We start from the raw sequence: 18748 nt of genomic DNA, 5'->3' as shown, positions 1-18748 counted from the left end.
AAACTTTAAAGAGTTTTGGAATGGGGTAGGAAGAAATTTGAGCTAGCACATTGTGACCAATAACTACTAAGGAAAAAATAAGACTAAAAAAACAACAACAACAACAAAAAAACCTTCATTGAACTGTTCCAAAAACCAACCAGTTGATTTGTGTGCTTATTTTTGTTCTCAGATTTTTCATTATGAGATTTGTCACATCATGAAGGCATGCAGGAGCCAACGGAGGGGGGGGGGGGGGGAAGAAGCCCCCTCCCCCCCCCCCCAAAAAAAAAACCAACAACAACAAAACACCACCACCACCACCACCATCACCACCACCACCACCATCACCACCACCACCACCACAACAACAACAACAACAACAACAACAACAACACACACACACACACACACACACACACACACACACACGTGCAACATTTGTTTGGCTGGTCAAAAAAAAAAAAAAGATAGGAAAAGTTGAAAATCAAAGGTAACCCCATGACTTTCCAAAAGTGAACATGACCCTTGGCCCAACCACGACCACTCTGACCTTTGATCATCCATCCCGCGACTCCCCGACCGTAGCCTGCGGTCCCTGACAGGAATCGATCAATATCTCACAATATATATTACTGTGGATATATAACACTTTGCATGTCTTATATAGGCCTAATTTTTGTTGAATTATTAAGTTTCTGGTACTTGAATTGTAAGCTTTCTCATTATGGAGGTGGGGGGGGGGGGTGTTGGGTGGGGGTTGAATTCGTTTTCCCATGTCTTATAGGGATGAGTATACAGATGGGGCCCGGCGCATACCAGGAAAATTCGATATATCGACAAAGTGAGGGGGCCGTGCCTTTTTTTTTAAGGTGAGGTAGGTCATTATGCTGCCACTTCCGCCCCAAAATTGGCTGACAAGCGAAAAAACAAAAGACCTTATATTTTCTGTCGTTTGATAGTATAGCCAAGGAAAAATAGCATTTTAAAAATTTGGTGACCCGACATCAATATGGCCCGGGCCTCCGCTAATGTCAGGCCCTTTGTACAATAAAGGGAATAATCTTTACTAATATACACCTGTATGATAACATAGGCACGCAAAGAATGAATTTATTCCAGTATAGTTGCTGTTATATACAAAGTACATGTGGTGTAATGACTATAAGTCTTACGTTTTAATTTTATAGTTAAGCTCCAAATAATCCTGAAATAGATATAGCCAACTATAACGTCTACTGGAGAAGTTATTCAAAATTCCTGTATGATCCAAGACGGAACAGGCTGGAATTTTGTAACGAAATATCTCATTAAAAATCCCCCAAATGCTTAACGAGTTGCATTCAGATTTCCGATATCATCCACCATTTAATGGATATATAACCAAGTACAGAAATGAAGCTGTAATACAAGGCTTCGAACTGTCCGGTGTGTATGGCATTATATCCAATACAATATACTGTCACCCGGATCCATTTTTTCTTTTGCCAATAACTTTGTATGTTTTTTTTTTTTTTTGTGCTGCATATTGTGTCGTTTTATACTGTAAACCTAATCTATACATGAACTAACGGAAAACAGCCCTGAGCCTACCCAGGTAGCATATTTTTTTTTTTCTCAATCGTCTACTATGTGGTATGAAACAAACAAAGAAACAGGCGGTAATCAACCTCAACAACTAGAATTATTGGTGCTATGAATATGTGACTGTATGACTAATCAACTAACACAAAGGGTATACCTTCTGGAAGATTCTACCACAGCTCGTATTTAGACTTGTCAGCAGGAATTTCACCCATTGTGACTGATCAACCAACACAAAGCGTACATAGCCTTATACTTACAGACTCATCTAGTAACCAATCATGACTCGTTACCTATATTATTAACAAAGAAAAAAAAATTGTCATACACCGCATCTAACTTTGATATAGCATATTATATACACAATCCAAATAATGCAATTTCCTATTTTGTACAGCTATCAGAAAAAAGAAACGTGCATTGTAGAGAATCTTCGTTGAATCATTTTGAGTCGACAAGTTTTCTTCTCGAACAAAACGTAGGCCCCTAAATGAAATTTGCGAGATATTCGTATGACTATCCATTCTACAATGTGCACGGACATGGCACTCTGCCATTTCCGCGTCCTATTCCGAACTTGCTAGAAAATACATAATAACGCACTAGCTGTCGTATTGCTACAGTCATGGGTCCTATATAATGTCGCCACTCGGCTGTCCACATTGTACATTTATTGACGAAAATAACAATAGGGAGACTTTCTCGTAAAGTGCCCGTGCCCCTCTAATACTGACCATCATGCAGATTAACCTTAGTAAATACGGGCAGACGTCAATAGCGTATTTTGAATGTGGAGGCCGGGGTATAAAGATAGGTACCTGTATGCTCCCGCTGTATGTGCAGGGTATACCTAGTTTCATACTGGGTATTTGCATGCCAGCAATAATATCCGAAGTATTCTAACAAGTACCCAAGGATATTCATCCTGTGATTAAAGTGTGTCGCAGTGTAACAAGCACGATAATATTTATACACACTGTCTGGTTCCTGTCCCCTGTTCAGCAGGATAAGCTACTACATACTTGGTATTGTGATCTATAAAATTCTCTCACGTCAGTGCTGCGAAATGTTTCACGTTAAAATGCGCGGGGATAATGAATGGAAGCGATCATTGGGAAAAAAATAAGTGTATACCGGATAAATTATGTCTCTCTCCGGCTTGTTTCATCGTGAGGACAGGCATTACGAATGATAGCCAGCTAGAAGAGTTTGCAAGAAGGTATATTCCAACCATACAAAACCTTCCTCATTAGCAAATCCACAATGCTATCGCTCCTACATACACAGACCTATCCAGTAAGTAGATCCGACTGTCCTTGTTATGCACAAGCAAGGCATTTAATAATTTTCTCCCTCGTGATTGGTTCTTGAATTGCCGCTTCGAGAGGTAAATACCAATTATATCTATAGTGAGGACAACAAAAGTCAGTCATTCAAATTACCTAATTTTGGTGACAAATATGTCAGATCAATCAGTAGAGGAAAATACCTTTTGATTTGCTTTACATCTGATTTGATTCAAAGGAAATATCTTCTCGAGCAAAACCTGAGTAAATTTTCAAAACTGTGTATACTACCCCCATCTTTCTAGAATGGAACAGGACATTTCCGCATCCGGTTTCGAACTTGCTAGAAAAAACCGAATGACATACACATTGTCGTATTGTTGCAGTCATACAATATAGTTCATAGAGTGTCTCATCGAGTCTGCTCGTCATAGATTTAGGAATGTAAAGGATAGAGAATAAAAAATAAGATGTACATAGTTCTTCTCAAAGTCTTTGCTGTCTTATTAAGCCATCTTTTAAACGAATATATCGTACTATAATATTGTAGATACGTTAAACCCTTTAAATCACTAGTCTGGTTCGCAGTGTAGAGTAATGAAAATACATTTCAGGTGTCTGTTTTCTTGGTCGAGTTAGTATACAACGTAAACAAATCATATAACACAACATAATGATTATAATAAGTATGATGATGTAACTTATAATATCATACAAAGTGGTAACAAATAACCTTCAAAACATAAAAGTTACAGAGTGCCTGCCTTCGTACTGGAGCGAGACCAGCAGACCCTCCTATCAAAGAGACCTTTGAAAAAGAAAACGCGGAAGGATACCGATTCTTATCCCCATTCATTATCCCACGTGTTTCCCTGTATCATACAACAGGGTGGGTAATCCCGGGTCGCTCGGCTTCGTTGGCATGTTAGTATCGCTTTTTGGCCCAGTTGAGCCCAGAGTTAACCATATAGAAACGTCTGGAAAGGACACGTGCCAAGTGCCTACATAAAAGCCCACGGAACCGCGTGCTTTTGTCATAGTTTCACCTCGCTGTCGAGAAAGACCGGAGTCGACCGCTGAAAAATTGCGTCGCAGCTCGATTTGCTTATATTCTACGTTGTAATTGGTAAGAAACATTTTGCATTATGTTGCTAGCTAAATTGAGGAGACCTTTTTTCTATTCTGATCATGATCATGCACAATGATGTAAATTTTATCTCCTTTTTTAATTTTTACCAAAGGCAGTGCTTTTCTGTGGCTACTGCTGTAGACCCATTTCCAGCTAAAAAGTGCATTTTCTTGTCTCAATCTGTTCTTTCTGTTGTACAAAGTCTTAAAGAGGATTTTAAAAATGTTATTGAAATGTTATGCGGTTTTTGCAATGTTACTTTAAAGGGTGTGTACAGTTCTGGTCGAGGTGAGGATTTAGCTTTCAACGTTTTGCGAGATATTCAGAAACCACTCTATGAAATGTCAAAGAGCATGCAATTCTGGTATCAAAAGTTTATTTGATGAAAATCGGTTTTGAAATGGCTGAGATATCCAAAAACAAGGTGAAACAAAGAGATCCTAATAAAGTTGTGGCCTGTCGCCTTTTATTATTATCACTTTTTTGGATATCTCATCCATTTGAAAACCAATTTTCATCAAATAAACGTTGAATCCTTCTTAAAATTACATGCTCTTTCATATTTCATAAGAGGTTTCTCATTATCTCACTTAAGAATGTTCACAACATGAATCCCCACCTCCACCAGTACTGTACAGTCCCTTTAACTCTGTATTCAACTAACGTTAGAGTCTATACTAGTAGTATTGTAGCCTCAACAATTAAAATTGGTGACAACTTTTGATTTACAGTATGTTATTTATTTATGAGTCTGAGTATGACTAAGGCGTTAGCTTTGAGTCTTATCTCACAATTTAGTATACTTTAAATTAGTGTGTCTGAACTTAGAATGATCTAGAACCACAACCTCAACCCTACCATGTGTTTTCCTTGTGCTTTCCACCATCAGCTTGCCCACACGATCAAAATGACTGACGCCGCTAACCCAAGTGCCGAGCCCATGGAGGAGGCTGAGACCTTTGCTTTCCAGGCAGAGATTGCTCAACTGATGAGCTTGATCATCAATACCTTCTACTCCAACAAGGAGATCTTCTTGAGAGAACTCATCTCAAATTCGTCAGATGTAAGTATAAAACACGATGGGACAAACTTTACCCTTAAATTCAACCCGTCATCCTTCAGTCACTTGCCAAGCCAATAAATGGTCTGCAGTAATTGCTCACTTTACATACAATAGATCGCTGAATTTACTTCCTGAATATTTGAGCAATAATATCACAAGTTACTCTAAAAAAAAAAAAAAAAAATGGGGGGGGGGGGGGGCTGATGGCAACTGGCAGCATGGCCGGCGCTGCGTTTTCAAAAGTTTTTTGGGGGCCCACTTCCGGGTTTCGTGAGCTAACAAGAAAAAAAAAATTGCCTTCTGGTGCCACTAGGGTTCTAACATTAGAATCGACATGTTTCTTTAGATGACCCCCACCCCCCCCCCTAAAAAAAAAAAAGGTCAGGTCAGCGCATCTTTCTCATTCCACTTCTGGGTTTCTTCAGCTGATGAGCAAAAAATGCAAAGGCCTTCACGTGCTCAAAGGTTTCATTCATTAACTATTTTTTTCCTAGTGCCACTTCTGGGTAGTGGGGGGGGGGGGGGGTTGGGGGACCCGAAGTGGTGGTACCCTATGTATTCGTATGTATTGGTGCAAAAAAAGTTGGGGGGGGGAGTCCAGGGCTGCCAACCTTGAGTGAGAGTTTGGCGTGAGATACTGCGAGGGAGCGAAGCGACCTCCTGGCTAGCGCCTGGCGGCCTGCTGTGCGGCCAGACGTACGTACGTACTACGTACACAGTCAGTGTATGTAAAGCGATGTAAAGCACATGTCATAGCCATACATTTACTGTAATTTGCCAAAGTACAAGCTACGCTCATGTGGTATAGGTAGAAACCAATCGTAATCCAATAGCTCGTCTTTGCGCGCGAACCGAAAACGATTATTATTGGTTAAGCTTTACACCCGCGCGGGAAAATTTCGAAATTTTGGGCTTGGGCATATCGATATTTGGAATATCAGAGAATTTAGAGATATATTTATTTTTGTAGTCATGTACATTCCATTTTGGGGGTTTAGCGTGAGATTTCGTTTATCAGAGTGAGACAGTCAAAATTGGTTGAATTGCGCGAGTCTCACGCTCAATGCGTGAGCGTTGGCAGCCCTGGGAGTCCCCCACCCTCCTTGGTTCCGCCGGCCCTGGTCTCTACATGGCAGAAACCACAGCAAGTATGTGTTTATAGATTGTAAACTGATATGTATTCAGAGAATTTGAAAAGTCAACCAATAACTATTTTTTTTTTTTAAAACACAAGTCAGTACATTTGATGGTTGTGGTATAGAGTCTATGGCATGGGGCAGTTTTTTTTTTTTTTGAGTGTATGGTTGAAAAATAGTTCCATTTCAACCTCTGGTTAATAAATATCTTTTTAAAATTATGATTTTATTTGTGGCCTCTTGAATCTTGAAAATTGTGTAGACTGTTCTAACTAATTTGCTTGAAGTTACATCTATCAACCTTTCTTGCCTTTACATCAAGGGCGCCCCCAGGAGCCCGTGGATATAAAGGTTGGCTTGTGTAGCGTGTCTAACTTATTACAATTTACCATTCTTGCACGTCCAGGCCTTGGACAAGATCCGCTACAAGTCCCTGACTGACCCTTCTGAGGTTGAGACAGGCAAGGACTTCTACATCAAGATCATCCCCAACAAGGAGGAGAAGACCCTGACCATCATCGACACTGGCATCGGCATGACCAAGGCTGACCTGATCAACAACCTGGGAACCATCGCCCGATCCGGCACCAAGGCATTCATGGAAGCCCTGCAGGTGAGTGTCTGGCACACACTGTCAACACCCTACTTTTTATTCTAAATATTTGATTTCTTGAGGGTAGTTGATTCTTGTTCAAAAAATGCCCCCCCCCCGGAAAAAAAAAGAAAAAAGAAAAAGAAGAAGTGATTATAAAATTATCCCAGTTTATCTTCGTGGACAAGTTGTCAAGGTGATTTTAAGGAAATAATGGGATTGATCTTTCAATCTTTGTCAATAATGAGTCTCTTTTTAAAAAAAAATATTATTATTGAACTACTGCAAGCTTGGTGTGAGATTTTAAATGTTACCTCTTGTGTCCACAGGCTGGGGCAGACATCTCCATGATTGGTCAGTTTGGTGTGGGCTTCTACTCCGCTTACCTGGTGGCTGAAACGGTCACTGTGACATCAAAGAATAACGACGATGAGGCCTACACGTGGCAGTCTAGTGCCGGAGGTTCATTCACCATCCACCGAGTACCAAGTAAGGAGAATAACCCTGTGTTTTGTCTCTTTCTGAAATCCACTTCATGTTAAATGGTAGTAGTATTTGTAGTTGTCATGTGGACATTATCACATAATATGAATTAAAATTGTTGATTTTTAAGCTGTAACTTTGAAAAGAAAGGAGGATGGTAATGATTTGACTCTTCATTGAAAAATAACAAATTCGAAAGATAAGTTGTACGGACACAGTACCAGAAAATGAATTGTTGTGTAACCATTTTAACTTACAAAGGCATTATTTACCATTTGCAGATGAAACAATAACCCAGCTTTAGTGCTTCAAATAGTTCTAACATGTGAGTTAGGGATAGAACAATCAATATAAAAATGCTATTCAGTATAATCAATGTTAAGTATTGTTAAATATACAAGATGTGAACAACAGTTGAAATAAAATTGTTTCTAAAATAAACTGCCTTGCAGTTATGGTTTATTGAGAAAAATAGTGACATCTTCTTATCTTTTAAAGGGTGTGTACAGTTCTGGTCGAGTCGAGGATTTAGCTTTTAATGTTTTGCGAGATATTCAGAAACCACTCTGTAAGATGCCAAAGAGCATGCAATTCTAAGGGGTATCAAAAGATTATTTGATGAAAATCGGTTTAGAAATGGCTGAGATATCCAAAAACAAGGTGAAACAGATCCTAATAAAAGGCGTGGCCTGTCGCTTTTATTATTACCTCTTTGGATATTTCAGCCATTTGAAAACCAATTTTCATCAAATAAACGTTGAATCCTTCTTAAAATTACATGCTCTTTCATATTTAATAAGAGGTTTCTCATTATCTCACTTAAAGAATGTTCAAAACATGAATCCCCACCTCAGCCAGTACTGTACAGTCCCTTTTAACTTAAAAATTTTTACATGATCAGATGTTTTGTAATACAACTGTCCTACACATATGCATCAAATGTGATAACTCGAAACATTTTGAAATTTTGAAATCACTGCTCCCAATGGTAATCAATACCTTTTAAGTAATGAAATTATTCAGCTTTTCAAACTTTTTTTATTGTATCATCATAGCAACAGATGATCTTCAGCGCGGTACCAAGATTGTGCTGCACATCAAGGAGGACCAGGCTGAATACCTGGAGGAGAAGAAAGTGAAGGACATCGTCAAGAAGCACAGTCAGTTCATTGGCTACCCCATCAAGCTCCAGGTAAGTCATATTCATTTTGAAGAAGAGAAAAATTGTGCCTTGGACTCACACAACTTTCATGACTTTTGCGCCTATAGTCTTGTGTATTTTCTGAAACCAAATTTATCAATATGTGGGCTGATCAATGGTTATTGCGTCGCAGGCATTTTACAGAACTTTGTTATCCACTGAATATGAAATTTCCCTTCTTTATACCACATGATTTAGCATAGAATGAGAGGAACAGTGTTATAAGCACTCTCTAAATGTTTTAAAGTTTGTTTGTTTTTTATTCACCCATAATGTTATCCCATATTCCTGATGCGTGAATATAAGTGCAAGTTCTCAGGTCAGTTGGTGAAGGTTATACATGTAGTGTGGGCACCAGGTCACTCTAAATTTTTGGTTCTTTGTTTTATTGTGCTATATTTTACTGGAAGTTCTTGATAAGTTGATCTACTTTGTTGACAGTTATGTGAGAAATTCTACTAGAGCTCTGAAAACATGTAAAACCAGAAAGAAACGAAATGGATTTATGTACTCGTACCCATTACTTGTTGCTGACCCTTGTGTGCAAAACACAAACAGGGTCTTATTGATTACATCCCAGCAATATTAAGTGTGTTAAATTTGGCAGTTGTTGTGTGCTTCATTGCCAAATATAGTGTATCCAAATAAAGAAAAAAAAATGACAAGACAAATTAGGATTAATGTAGATAAGTGGTTTGACTTACAAATACAGGCTAGTTTATGTACCAATTGATGACGGGCCTCAGAGAATGAGAATTTCCTGGTAAATTGTTCTCAAATCACAGGTGGAGAAGGAGCGTGAGAAGGAGGTGAGTGATGATGAGGATGAGGAGGAAAAGAAGGACGAGGAAGCGGCCAAGGAGGAAGGGGACGAAGACCAGCCCAAGATTGAGGACCTGGGCGAGGAGGAGGAGAGCAAGGAGGAGAAGAAGAAGAAGAAGAAGATCAAGGAAAAGTACACCGAGGATGAGGAACTCAACAAGACCAAGCCCATCTGGACCAGGAACCCCGATGACATCAGCCAGGAGGAGTACGGCGAGTTCTACAAGTCCCTCACCAATGACTGGGAGGACCATTTAGCTGTCAAGGTAATCTACACAGTCTTTAACCTGTATAGATTACTTCATCTATTGATGAAACTAAAAGATATTGGTTGCATCCCCTGGATTGTGACAAAGCTTTCTCAAATGAGAAAATCCTCATTTTGCATTTCTTGGAGACTTCAGTATTGAAACTCTGATCTTCTATTGTTATTTGTTTATTATATTATTTTTATTTATTTATTTTTTTTTGAGGAAAGGGTATACAGCAGGTGCAATTATTCGAGATTCAAACAAATTGAGATGATGCCTCAATGTCTACTTCAAATTGGAATTTTCTCCAAATATTTCTGTATTGTATGAAGTAATCTGTTGCTCTCAACTCGCGTAGGTTTTCTGTACCATCACATAAATTTTCCTTTTCTCTTTTGCCTCATGTACGTGATGTGCTCTCAGCAAAATGATAAGCAAAACAAAAACCCAAGCCCTCTGAATCTGTATCTTCCAGCACACACTGCGCCAAGTTGTAATCGCTACTCTAGGTTCTGTCCTCTGACTGGTGGACAGGGCTTAGCTAGAGTGATCATGACAACTCCTGGTGGTGCTTGAATGGAAGAAGAGCAAGAAAAACAAGTGACCTCTTTGTTCCCCCACCCAGTGCTGTATGCATGTGTGGGGGTTCCAAGTTGGGCACATTTTCTGCATTTGGTTGAACCTGCCACGAAATGAACCTCTTTCTTAATGTTCAATGAGCGTGGTGTTTGACCTTGAGCAACATACTGAATATTTAGTGTGATGTGTCAATTTTTAATTCAAACATCAATACAGAGGTAGACAGCATGTCAATCTTAATACCATGTCGTGTCTTACTCGAGATGAACTCATTTATTTTCTTCTTTTTTTTTATACCCCTGCAGCACTTTTCAGTGGAAGGGCAGCTGGAGTTCCGTGCTCTCCTCTTTGTGCCAAAGAGGGCGCCCTTCGACCTGTTTGAGAACAAGAAGAAGAAGAATAACATCAAGCTGTACGTTAGGAGGGTTTTCATCATGGACAACTGTGAAGATCTCATTCCAGAGTACTTGAGTAAGTTTATATAGTGCTAAATCAAACATGTGGTATTTGTTTCTCAAATGAGATGTATTGTTTTCCTGTCCAGTGTATTTTGATGATTCCATGGACCTTTTGACTTCAACATGCCATGTGATCAAAAGTTCAGGTTCAATTTTGATATGCCTGCTAATAATGACTTGAGAAATGTGTCCTCTCCAACTCTGTTAATGCATACTATGTAGCACTGACTGAGCTTCAGGTTAGATTGCAAAGTGTCATTGAGTATACAATGTTATTACTACACATGTTAGATGATTTTGAAAGGTGTTACATAAGAAAAGGTTTACATTTTTAGAAGTGTTGATTCTAGTAAGAAGTCTATTAACCTGGTCTTGCTTAGTCAAAGTGCTAAGCTTGCAAATAATTCTGGCAGAGCTGTAAAGGTCACTGGGGTACCTTCAGATGACCAGGTTTGCAGAGATAGATCAAGACTGTAGTTAATGAGATATTTAATCGATTTTCTTCTCAGACTTCATCAAGGGTGTTGTCGACTCTGAGGACCTCCCACTCAACATCTCTCGTGAGATGCTGCAGCAGAGCAAGATTTTGAAGGTCATCAGGAAAAACATCGTCAAGAAGTGCATGGAACTCTTCCAGGAGATCTCCGAGGACAAGGACAACTACAAGAAGCTCTATGAGCAGTTCTCCAAGAACCTCAAGGTGAGTCGAGGGTTCCAGTGAAAGATTCTAGGCTCTATGTTAAGACTTGGATGTGCTAGGATGAGATATGATGCTGGTGTCATAAATGATATTGGAAAGTGCTGTGAACTTAGACTTGGAAATTCTTTTCCTTATTTATTACTTTGAAGAGGCAAAAACTGATAGAGGAAGGCTGGTGTAGCCTGTTTATTCAGAGTGAACTGAAAATGGTTCGTGTTTTAAAAAACACAACTGAACTCTTTGGAATTTATACCATAATTACAAATATATATTTCACTGAGAAGTCATTTCTACTTCTGTTTTGTACTTCTCTATTTGCATGGTTGACATTGCTCTCACACACACAAAAAAAACAAGTTATTTAGTAATTAGTCACTTGAATGATTTGCACTTTATTGTCTAAAAGAGAGGAACTCAAGTGCTAGCTTAAATCTGACATTAATCAGCGTGGACTGCAGTAATGACAATATGTTGTGTGGCAATTTCACAGCTTGGAATCCATGAAGACTCCCAGAACCGCAGCAAGATTGCTGACTTCCTGAGGTACCACACATCACACTCTGGGGATGAGATGTCATCGCTGAAGGAGTACGTCGCCCGCATGAAGGAGAACCAGACGCAAATCTACTACATCACAGGTAAAACACTGCTTAACATTATATACTCGTGAACTCTTTATGATTATTTCTTGTTGCTGTGATATCTCAAAAACTTACCCTATCTGATTTGATTATCATGTGACCATTTGTATAAAAAGCTTGTGATACAGATTTTAACCATGCAATCTTTAAGTTGATAGAAATGTGGCATGTAATATCATCTTGGCTCTTATCTCTTAACCCTAAAAGGGCCGGGGGGGGGGGGGGGCGCCCCCCCTCGACGCTTCGCGCTATAATTCTGTAACGCGAGAAGGCCTCGTTGCGAGGCTTCTTGACTTTCTTCGTTCAAGTCTCGCGCTAACTTTTGAGACCAAATTTGCAACATCCGCGCATACTTTTGCGAAGCCACGCCCATTTTTGTAACGGAATGTCGCCCCAAAACGGGCACAATTTTGTGATTTTGTGTACATTTCCTATGGAAAACGGTGCTCTGTCATGAAAGTCATAAAAACCTGATTATTTTTACAATTAATCACTTTCATTGATTGATTTTGTGCTAATTATGGTAGAAAAAAGGTCAGTGACAATTTCCAATGAAAAAACAAAGAAAAAAAAAAGTTGAAAAACAGAGAAATACATAAGAAATTCTGAAAACAGTAAAATACATAAGAATTGAAATGAGTGTTGGAAGTTTTTGTGATGTACAATTGTTAAATATGCTAAAACAGATTTACAGATCAAAAATTAGACTCTCAATGCTTTTAATTAGGCTAAAATATCTTTAGCTTAATTTGCATAATTAATTAATTAAAATTAGAAATTGATTGTTTCAAAAAATCTTATGGCACAATCTTGTAGATTATGACGCGGGCCTCACGCATGCAAAATTTCATCGCGATCGCACCACCGATGGCCGAGATCTTGGGGGGGGGGGGATCCATCCCCCCCCCCCCCCCCCGGTCTGAGCATAGCCAAAAAAGCCCGGCCCCTTTAGGGTTAACTACTTGATATTCTCTACTTACTGACATTCTATATTATTCTATTTAGATTGTATGTTTTTGACACTACCTGCAAATTGCAGTTGCAACTGTCAAAATCTTGTAGAGATCATGGGTGTTCACAATGGCCATTAAAAATGTTCCCACTATAAATCCTGTTTTCCTGCTTGATCTCCTGCCGTGTAGGTGAGTCAAAGGAGCAGGTCGCCAACTCTCCATTTGTGGAGCGCGTCAAGAAGCGTGGCTTCGAGGTCCTCTACATGACTGAGCCGATCGACGAGTACTGCGTGCAGCAGCTGAAGGAGTACGACGGCAAGACGCTGGTCTCCGTCACCAAGGAGGGTCTGGAGCTCCCGGAAGACGAGGAGGAGAAGAAGAAGCTGGAAGAGGCCAAGGCAAAGTACGAGAATCTCTGCAAGGTCATCAAGGAGATCCTGGACAAGAAAGTGGAGAAGGTATGGCACATGGCAGTGGTTTAAATTTTTCTTTTTCTGCACTAGAGCATAACCAACCAACATTGATGTCTTTCTTGTTTCGAAACACTTGTGTATGATTTTTCTCAAAATCCCTTTTTGAAACTATGTAGATGGCGTGCTACTATGAAAAACCCTTTTATGCACATGCGCTTCAATAAGTTGAAGCAGGGTGCCTTTTCTCATGAATAAGATCAAGGCTGTTTTGTGGTCCTTCAGAGCATATCATTTGAGGATAATTGTTTTTCAGTGGATTGTAGAAGCTAGTAGCAGCGCAATAGAGTATCCCTTTTGTAGCGGCATCAGTGAAAAAACAGACAACTTTCGCCGTGTTAACAGTTCAGTAGATGCCCAATTCTCATTCGTTAAAAGGAAGTGTAAAGACAAACAAAAGAGTGCTAACCATGGTGAATCTCCAGTCAGTAAATTGAAATCAATTTATATGAATTTATTTGAATTGCCGTGATGGTAGTTTTAGACAGGTTTTGTTTCATGTGTGTGTTTATATGTCGTGACCTTTTATCCAGGTTGTTGTGTCAAACCGTCTGGTGTCCTCCCCTTGCTGCATCGTCACAAGCCAGTACGGCTGGACGGCCAACATGGAACGTATCATGAAGGCGCAGGCTCTGAGAGACACCAGCACCATGGGCTACATGGCGGCCAAGAAGCACATCGAGATCAACCCCGACCACTCCATCATGGAGACGCTGAGGCAGCGTGCCGACACCGACAAGAACGACAAGTCAGTCAAGGACCTGGTCATGCTGCTCTACGAAACCTCCCTCATGTCCTCGGGATTCTCCCTGGAGGAGCCCCAGACCCACGCAGGTCGCATCTACAGGATGATCAAGCTTGGTCTAGGTAAGTAGGAGGTTTTCTTATTGTCACTTGCAGTGCATGGGAATGAAGAACTGTTATTGATATTGACTTTTTTCCCTTGTTTGCAAAATAAATTTTGTAATATAAACAAAGGGTATTTTTAACACTTCTCTGCTTTGGAGTGGTAAATAAAAAATCACTTTGCTTGCTTGTCTAGGGCAACAAAAACCTACTTTCATGCAGGTAGATTAAACTGGGATTTGTCTGTTTAAAGCAAGAGGCATGTGCCTGTCAAGGGTGGGTTCTTTCCATGAACCCGAATATTTGTTTTATGGTTCTAAATGCTTCAAATATTTCACAAGTATATTCAATTATTTGAGTAGGGTAAATATTTCACAAGTATATTCAATTATTTGAGTAGGGTAAGGCATGGTAGCTGGAGTTTTGCCTTTCAAGATGTTTTTCTGGATATCAAATTCAGGAATGGCAGAAATTGATAAACAAAATAGACAAGTTCATTGTATTGTATGGCAAGTCCAGTCTTTGTATAACATGAATGATCTCATGATCTGACCTTGTGACCCGTTTTACAGGTATCGATGAGGACGATGTCGCAGTTGACGAGCCAGCGGAGGAAGACATGCCACCCCTCGAAGGCGAAGACGACGATGCATCAAGGATGGAAGAGGTTGACTAGACAAGTCTTGTTGAACATTTATAGTGGACTGAAAAAGGAACATTTCAGTGGTGTTTACACACATTTTTGAGAGGGACAACTTTGGCATTCATTGGCACAGGATTGCAAGTATGTGGATGCATTGAATGAAGACTACACCAAATACCGATTGGCAACATCATCCTGAATGGAACCCAACTTTCGACGTGGCTTTTGGAAAAAACTGTTGGTGGATTTAAAGATTTCTTACTCGAGGGCCTGCTATCTTGAAATATTGTAGCATCTGTAAGATAACCAAGTGTATTTGGTGTATGAAAAATAACTTCTGTAGATAATTGCCTGTGTATTCATGATCTATGGCAGGTGTATGAAGGCAAGGGTCTTGAAGATGCTCGGTTCACCATGTGTTTTATGCATATAACAATGTACCTATAACACATTTACTCCTTAGAGTGCAAGCAGATTTGCCCAAGTGAGGTTAATGTATGTAGTATCTCTTTCAAAAAATCCAAATCATATAATGATCTAGCTTGGTCATGTATGTAGTAGCTTGTGTGAAATGTGCAGGCTTGCATTTGAATAGAAAAATCAATTTGCAAAGTTTTGTCTTTTGACACTAATATTAGCTCACATATGTAGAGATGAAAAGATCACATGGTTGGGAATTTTCCTTGTGTAAAGTTCGGAAACATTCATTATTCCTTGGTATACCCCCATGTAAACACAATTGCATTCATAAAGTAGCTCATTTTGTGTCGGAAGCTGGCACAAATCTCATGCCCATGACTTAACAGGGGAATTCATTTAAACATTGGCTCATTTGTACTTACAATTGTGTGATGATGACTTCAACAAGTTCGATGTTTTGCAAGAATGAAGCCAGTTTCATTATTGTATCACTTCTGGCAGTTTATCATTGCCCAATAAGCTCCTAAATTTTGCAAAGGGGAATCGGTAGAATTGGAGTAGATGTACATTATTTATGTATGGTTACTTTCGTTTGCTTCTGCGCATTGTCAAGCCCGTCAAAATAGTGTGAAATTGTCATTCCTGAAAAAAAGAAGCAAATTCCAGATAGGTGTTTCAAGTGGTATCAAACAAGTGAAGCGGTGTTGTAAACACCACAAATGCTCGACGGTAGAGGAACAAAGTCTCATGGATTTGTACTTTGATGCCTCTCTGGCGAATGCCCACCAACATGTCTTTTTGTTCGTGTTGTATTTACTGTTACATCAATAAAATGTACATGAATGTCGATTGGTCTTTCGTCTTTTCAAGAATACTATACTGAGCTTCAGTGTACTTGGTATTTAATAGCTGCTTGGTGAACCTATGTGTGTTCAGTGGAATTGCCCAAAATATGCTGTGTGGTTTTTGAAGGTAGGTCAACCTTGGCGGACAGCAAGGATTGTGCTCTTGAATAGCAAAATGCGAGTAAGGATTAAAAAAAACCAAAAACCTAAAGAATTTTTGGACATAAAATCAACCCGTCACTAATTTTCATCAATACGATCTCTGAAACACTGCGTAAATATTTGCTCTGGGCTGTTCATCGTCCTGTGTAATGTGAAAGTGGACATTTTCGCATTAGATTTTTTTCGCTCTACGGGGTAAGATGAATTTTGTGAGCTTTTACTTCCACAATAAAAATGTGTATAAAATGGTATTACATACATTTGTACATGTACATGTATATCAAGCAACAAAGTCACATTTTATTTTTTTTGCCAGTCTCGTGATGTTAGTGGAAATTTCCACTTTTACTGTATGTGTACATGCAAGTCAGAAACAACTTAATACATGAACATTTATTCTGACTGAATAGACTAATCTATTCTGATTTTTTTTTTTTTTCTGGACATCCACAAATATGTAATGTTTACTGCAAGTATAAAATGTATGCATGTAGAACACAGGAAGTTTATGTGCAGCATGCATGCATAAATACAGCAGTTACAACATCAATGCATTCATGTACAGTAGGCCCTATCGTTTTATATGCGTATGTGTGCGTGCGTGTGTGTGTTTATATATAAGTTTGTGACCAGGCCTGTTGACAATGAAAAAAACAACTAGAAATGTCGCTACGGCGACTGATGCCTCCGCCATAATGCATGATTCTCCCAATAGGTGTATAGTACAATGTCTTGACAATGTGTGATGACAGTTTCACATAACTGGCAAAATATCGAAATAACAGGTTTGTCAGAAATATCTTGAATGTTCACTTTCCACGAACTGGGTTTGCTATAATTGTCTATTAAAGAGTGCAGGTACACATATTTGGGGAATTGAAAATTTTTACTTGACTTCTGACCGACCTTATTATAAGTTTATGCATTGAGTATAATTTTCAAGGTATGAAGAAAGAGTGTAATTACAGTACAAAATATTTTTTTTTATTTAAACCTGACCTTTGACCCTTAACCTTTGACCTTTGACCTACTGGTTGGAAATTTCCAAGAGAATCTCCATCAAGTAATACATGTACATATATTAAACATTTTTAAAACTAATAATGCAATCATTGCATATACTAGTATACATGTATGAGGGAAATACAGTAGTAACATTTTGAGGAGTTGACCTTGACCTTTGAACCCCTGACTATTGACCCATGACCCCTAAATTCCCTAGATAATCCCTGCCAGTCAGTACATGCATATGTACCATGTTCCATGAAGATACATTGAACCATTTGCTAGAAAAGTGATATTGCAACATTTTCACCTAACCTTTGACCTTTTGACCTTTGACCTTATGACATGAAACTCTCTCTGGAGAATCCTTACGCAGTAGTACATGTCTACACTAAGTTTCAAGAAAATAACTGCGGGCATTGCATAGATATGGGGGAAATAGCAACATTTTTAGCATTTGACCTTGACCTTTTGACCTTTGACCTCTTGTCAATGTCACTAGAATCTACTCAACTAATTGTCCCATCATACATCATCCTTGGACCAAGTTTGGTGAAAGCTGCTTCATCCAGTTTTGAGTTATCACATAAACAGATAAATTTTAGGATTTGACCTTGATCTTTGACCTTTGACCTCTGTCCGATTTCACTGAAAAACTAATCAAGTAATTGTCCCATCATACATCATCCTCCAACAAAGTTTGGTGAAATTTGCTCCATACAGTCTTGAGTTATCGCGTAAACGGATACAATTTCATGATTTGACCTTGACCTTTGACCTTTGACCTCAGCCGATTTCACCCAAAATCTTATCAAATCGTTGCCCCATCATACTTCATACTTGGACCAAGTTTGGTAAAATTCCAGTAAATATTACTCAAGTTATCGCGTAAACGAAAGCGGACGGACGTACGGACGTACGGACGTACGGACGTACGGACGTACAGACGTACGGACGTACGTACGGACGTACGTACGGACGTACGTACGGACGTACGTACGGACGGACGGACAACCCGAAAACATAATGCCTCCGGCACCACTTCGTGGCGGAGGCATAAAAACCCTCAAACATCAGATTCTGCATTCAGAATGACAGTATGATTCTCTCAAGATAAATGATATACACTGTATATACACTGTATATATTTTTTTCATTTATTTTCACAGTAAAAATACAATACATGAATTGTACACAGTACCAATTTGATGAAGTAAATGCATGTACACAATCACCTCAAAAGACATAAAAACGGGTGTATCAAACACAAGTACAGTTGTAATTACAAAAAGCAAGGTGTGCATATATGCCCCCCCCCCAAAAAAAAAATACAATTTGCAGGACCAGTGACTTCACTGAGGATAATGTTGGCCCTGAAGAATGTGACTACCATGTAGAGTAACAAGTTTATTGTTAAAGCTTGCTTTACCTGCAACACAGTTTTGTTTCAATAACAGCACCCACTTACTGGTCTAAGTGGTGCTCATCCCTCCCTACACA

At 39.2% G+C, this 18748-nt stretch overlaps 1 protein-coding gene across 1 annotated transcript; it reads left to right on the top strand.

The window, feature by feature from the left end:
• Positions 1-3782: 3782 nt before the first annotated feature.
• LOC140236584 (heat shock protein 83-like) lies at positions 3783-16085 on the top strand. The gene is made up of 12 exons (XM_072316513.1): positions 3783-3975; positions 4868-5041; positions 6584-6790; positions 7099-7258; positions 8308-8444; positions 9239-9541; positions 10411-10576; positions 11073-11263; positions 11754-11901; positions 13047-13315; positions 13861-14194; positions 14746-16085. Exons 2-12 carry the CDS (start codon positions 4886-4888, stop codon positions 14847-14849), a joined length of 2175 nt encoding a protein of 724 aa, XP_072172614.1. The 5' UTR covers positions 3783-3975; positions 4868-4885; the 3' UTR covers positions 14850-16085.
• Positions 16086-18748: the final 2663 nt, after the last annotated feature.

The sequence above is a fragment of the Diadema setosum genome, chromosome 1 (genome assembly GCF_964275005.1).
Source record: "Diadema setosum chromosome 1, eeDiaSeto1, whole genome shotgun sequence".
Lineage (NCBI taxonomy): Eukaryota > Metazoa > Echinodermata > Echinoidea > Diadematoida > Diadematidae > Diadema > Diadema setosum.
The sequence above is the reverse complement of the archived record's forward strand: the minus strand, read 5'-3'. Positions and strand labels throughout refer to the sequence as shown.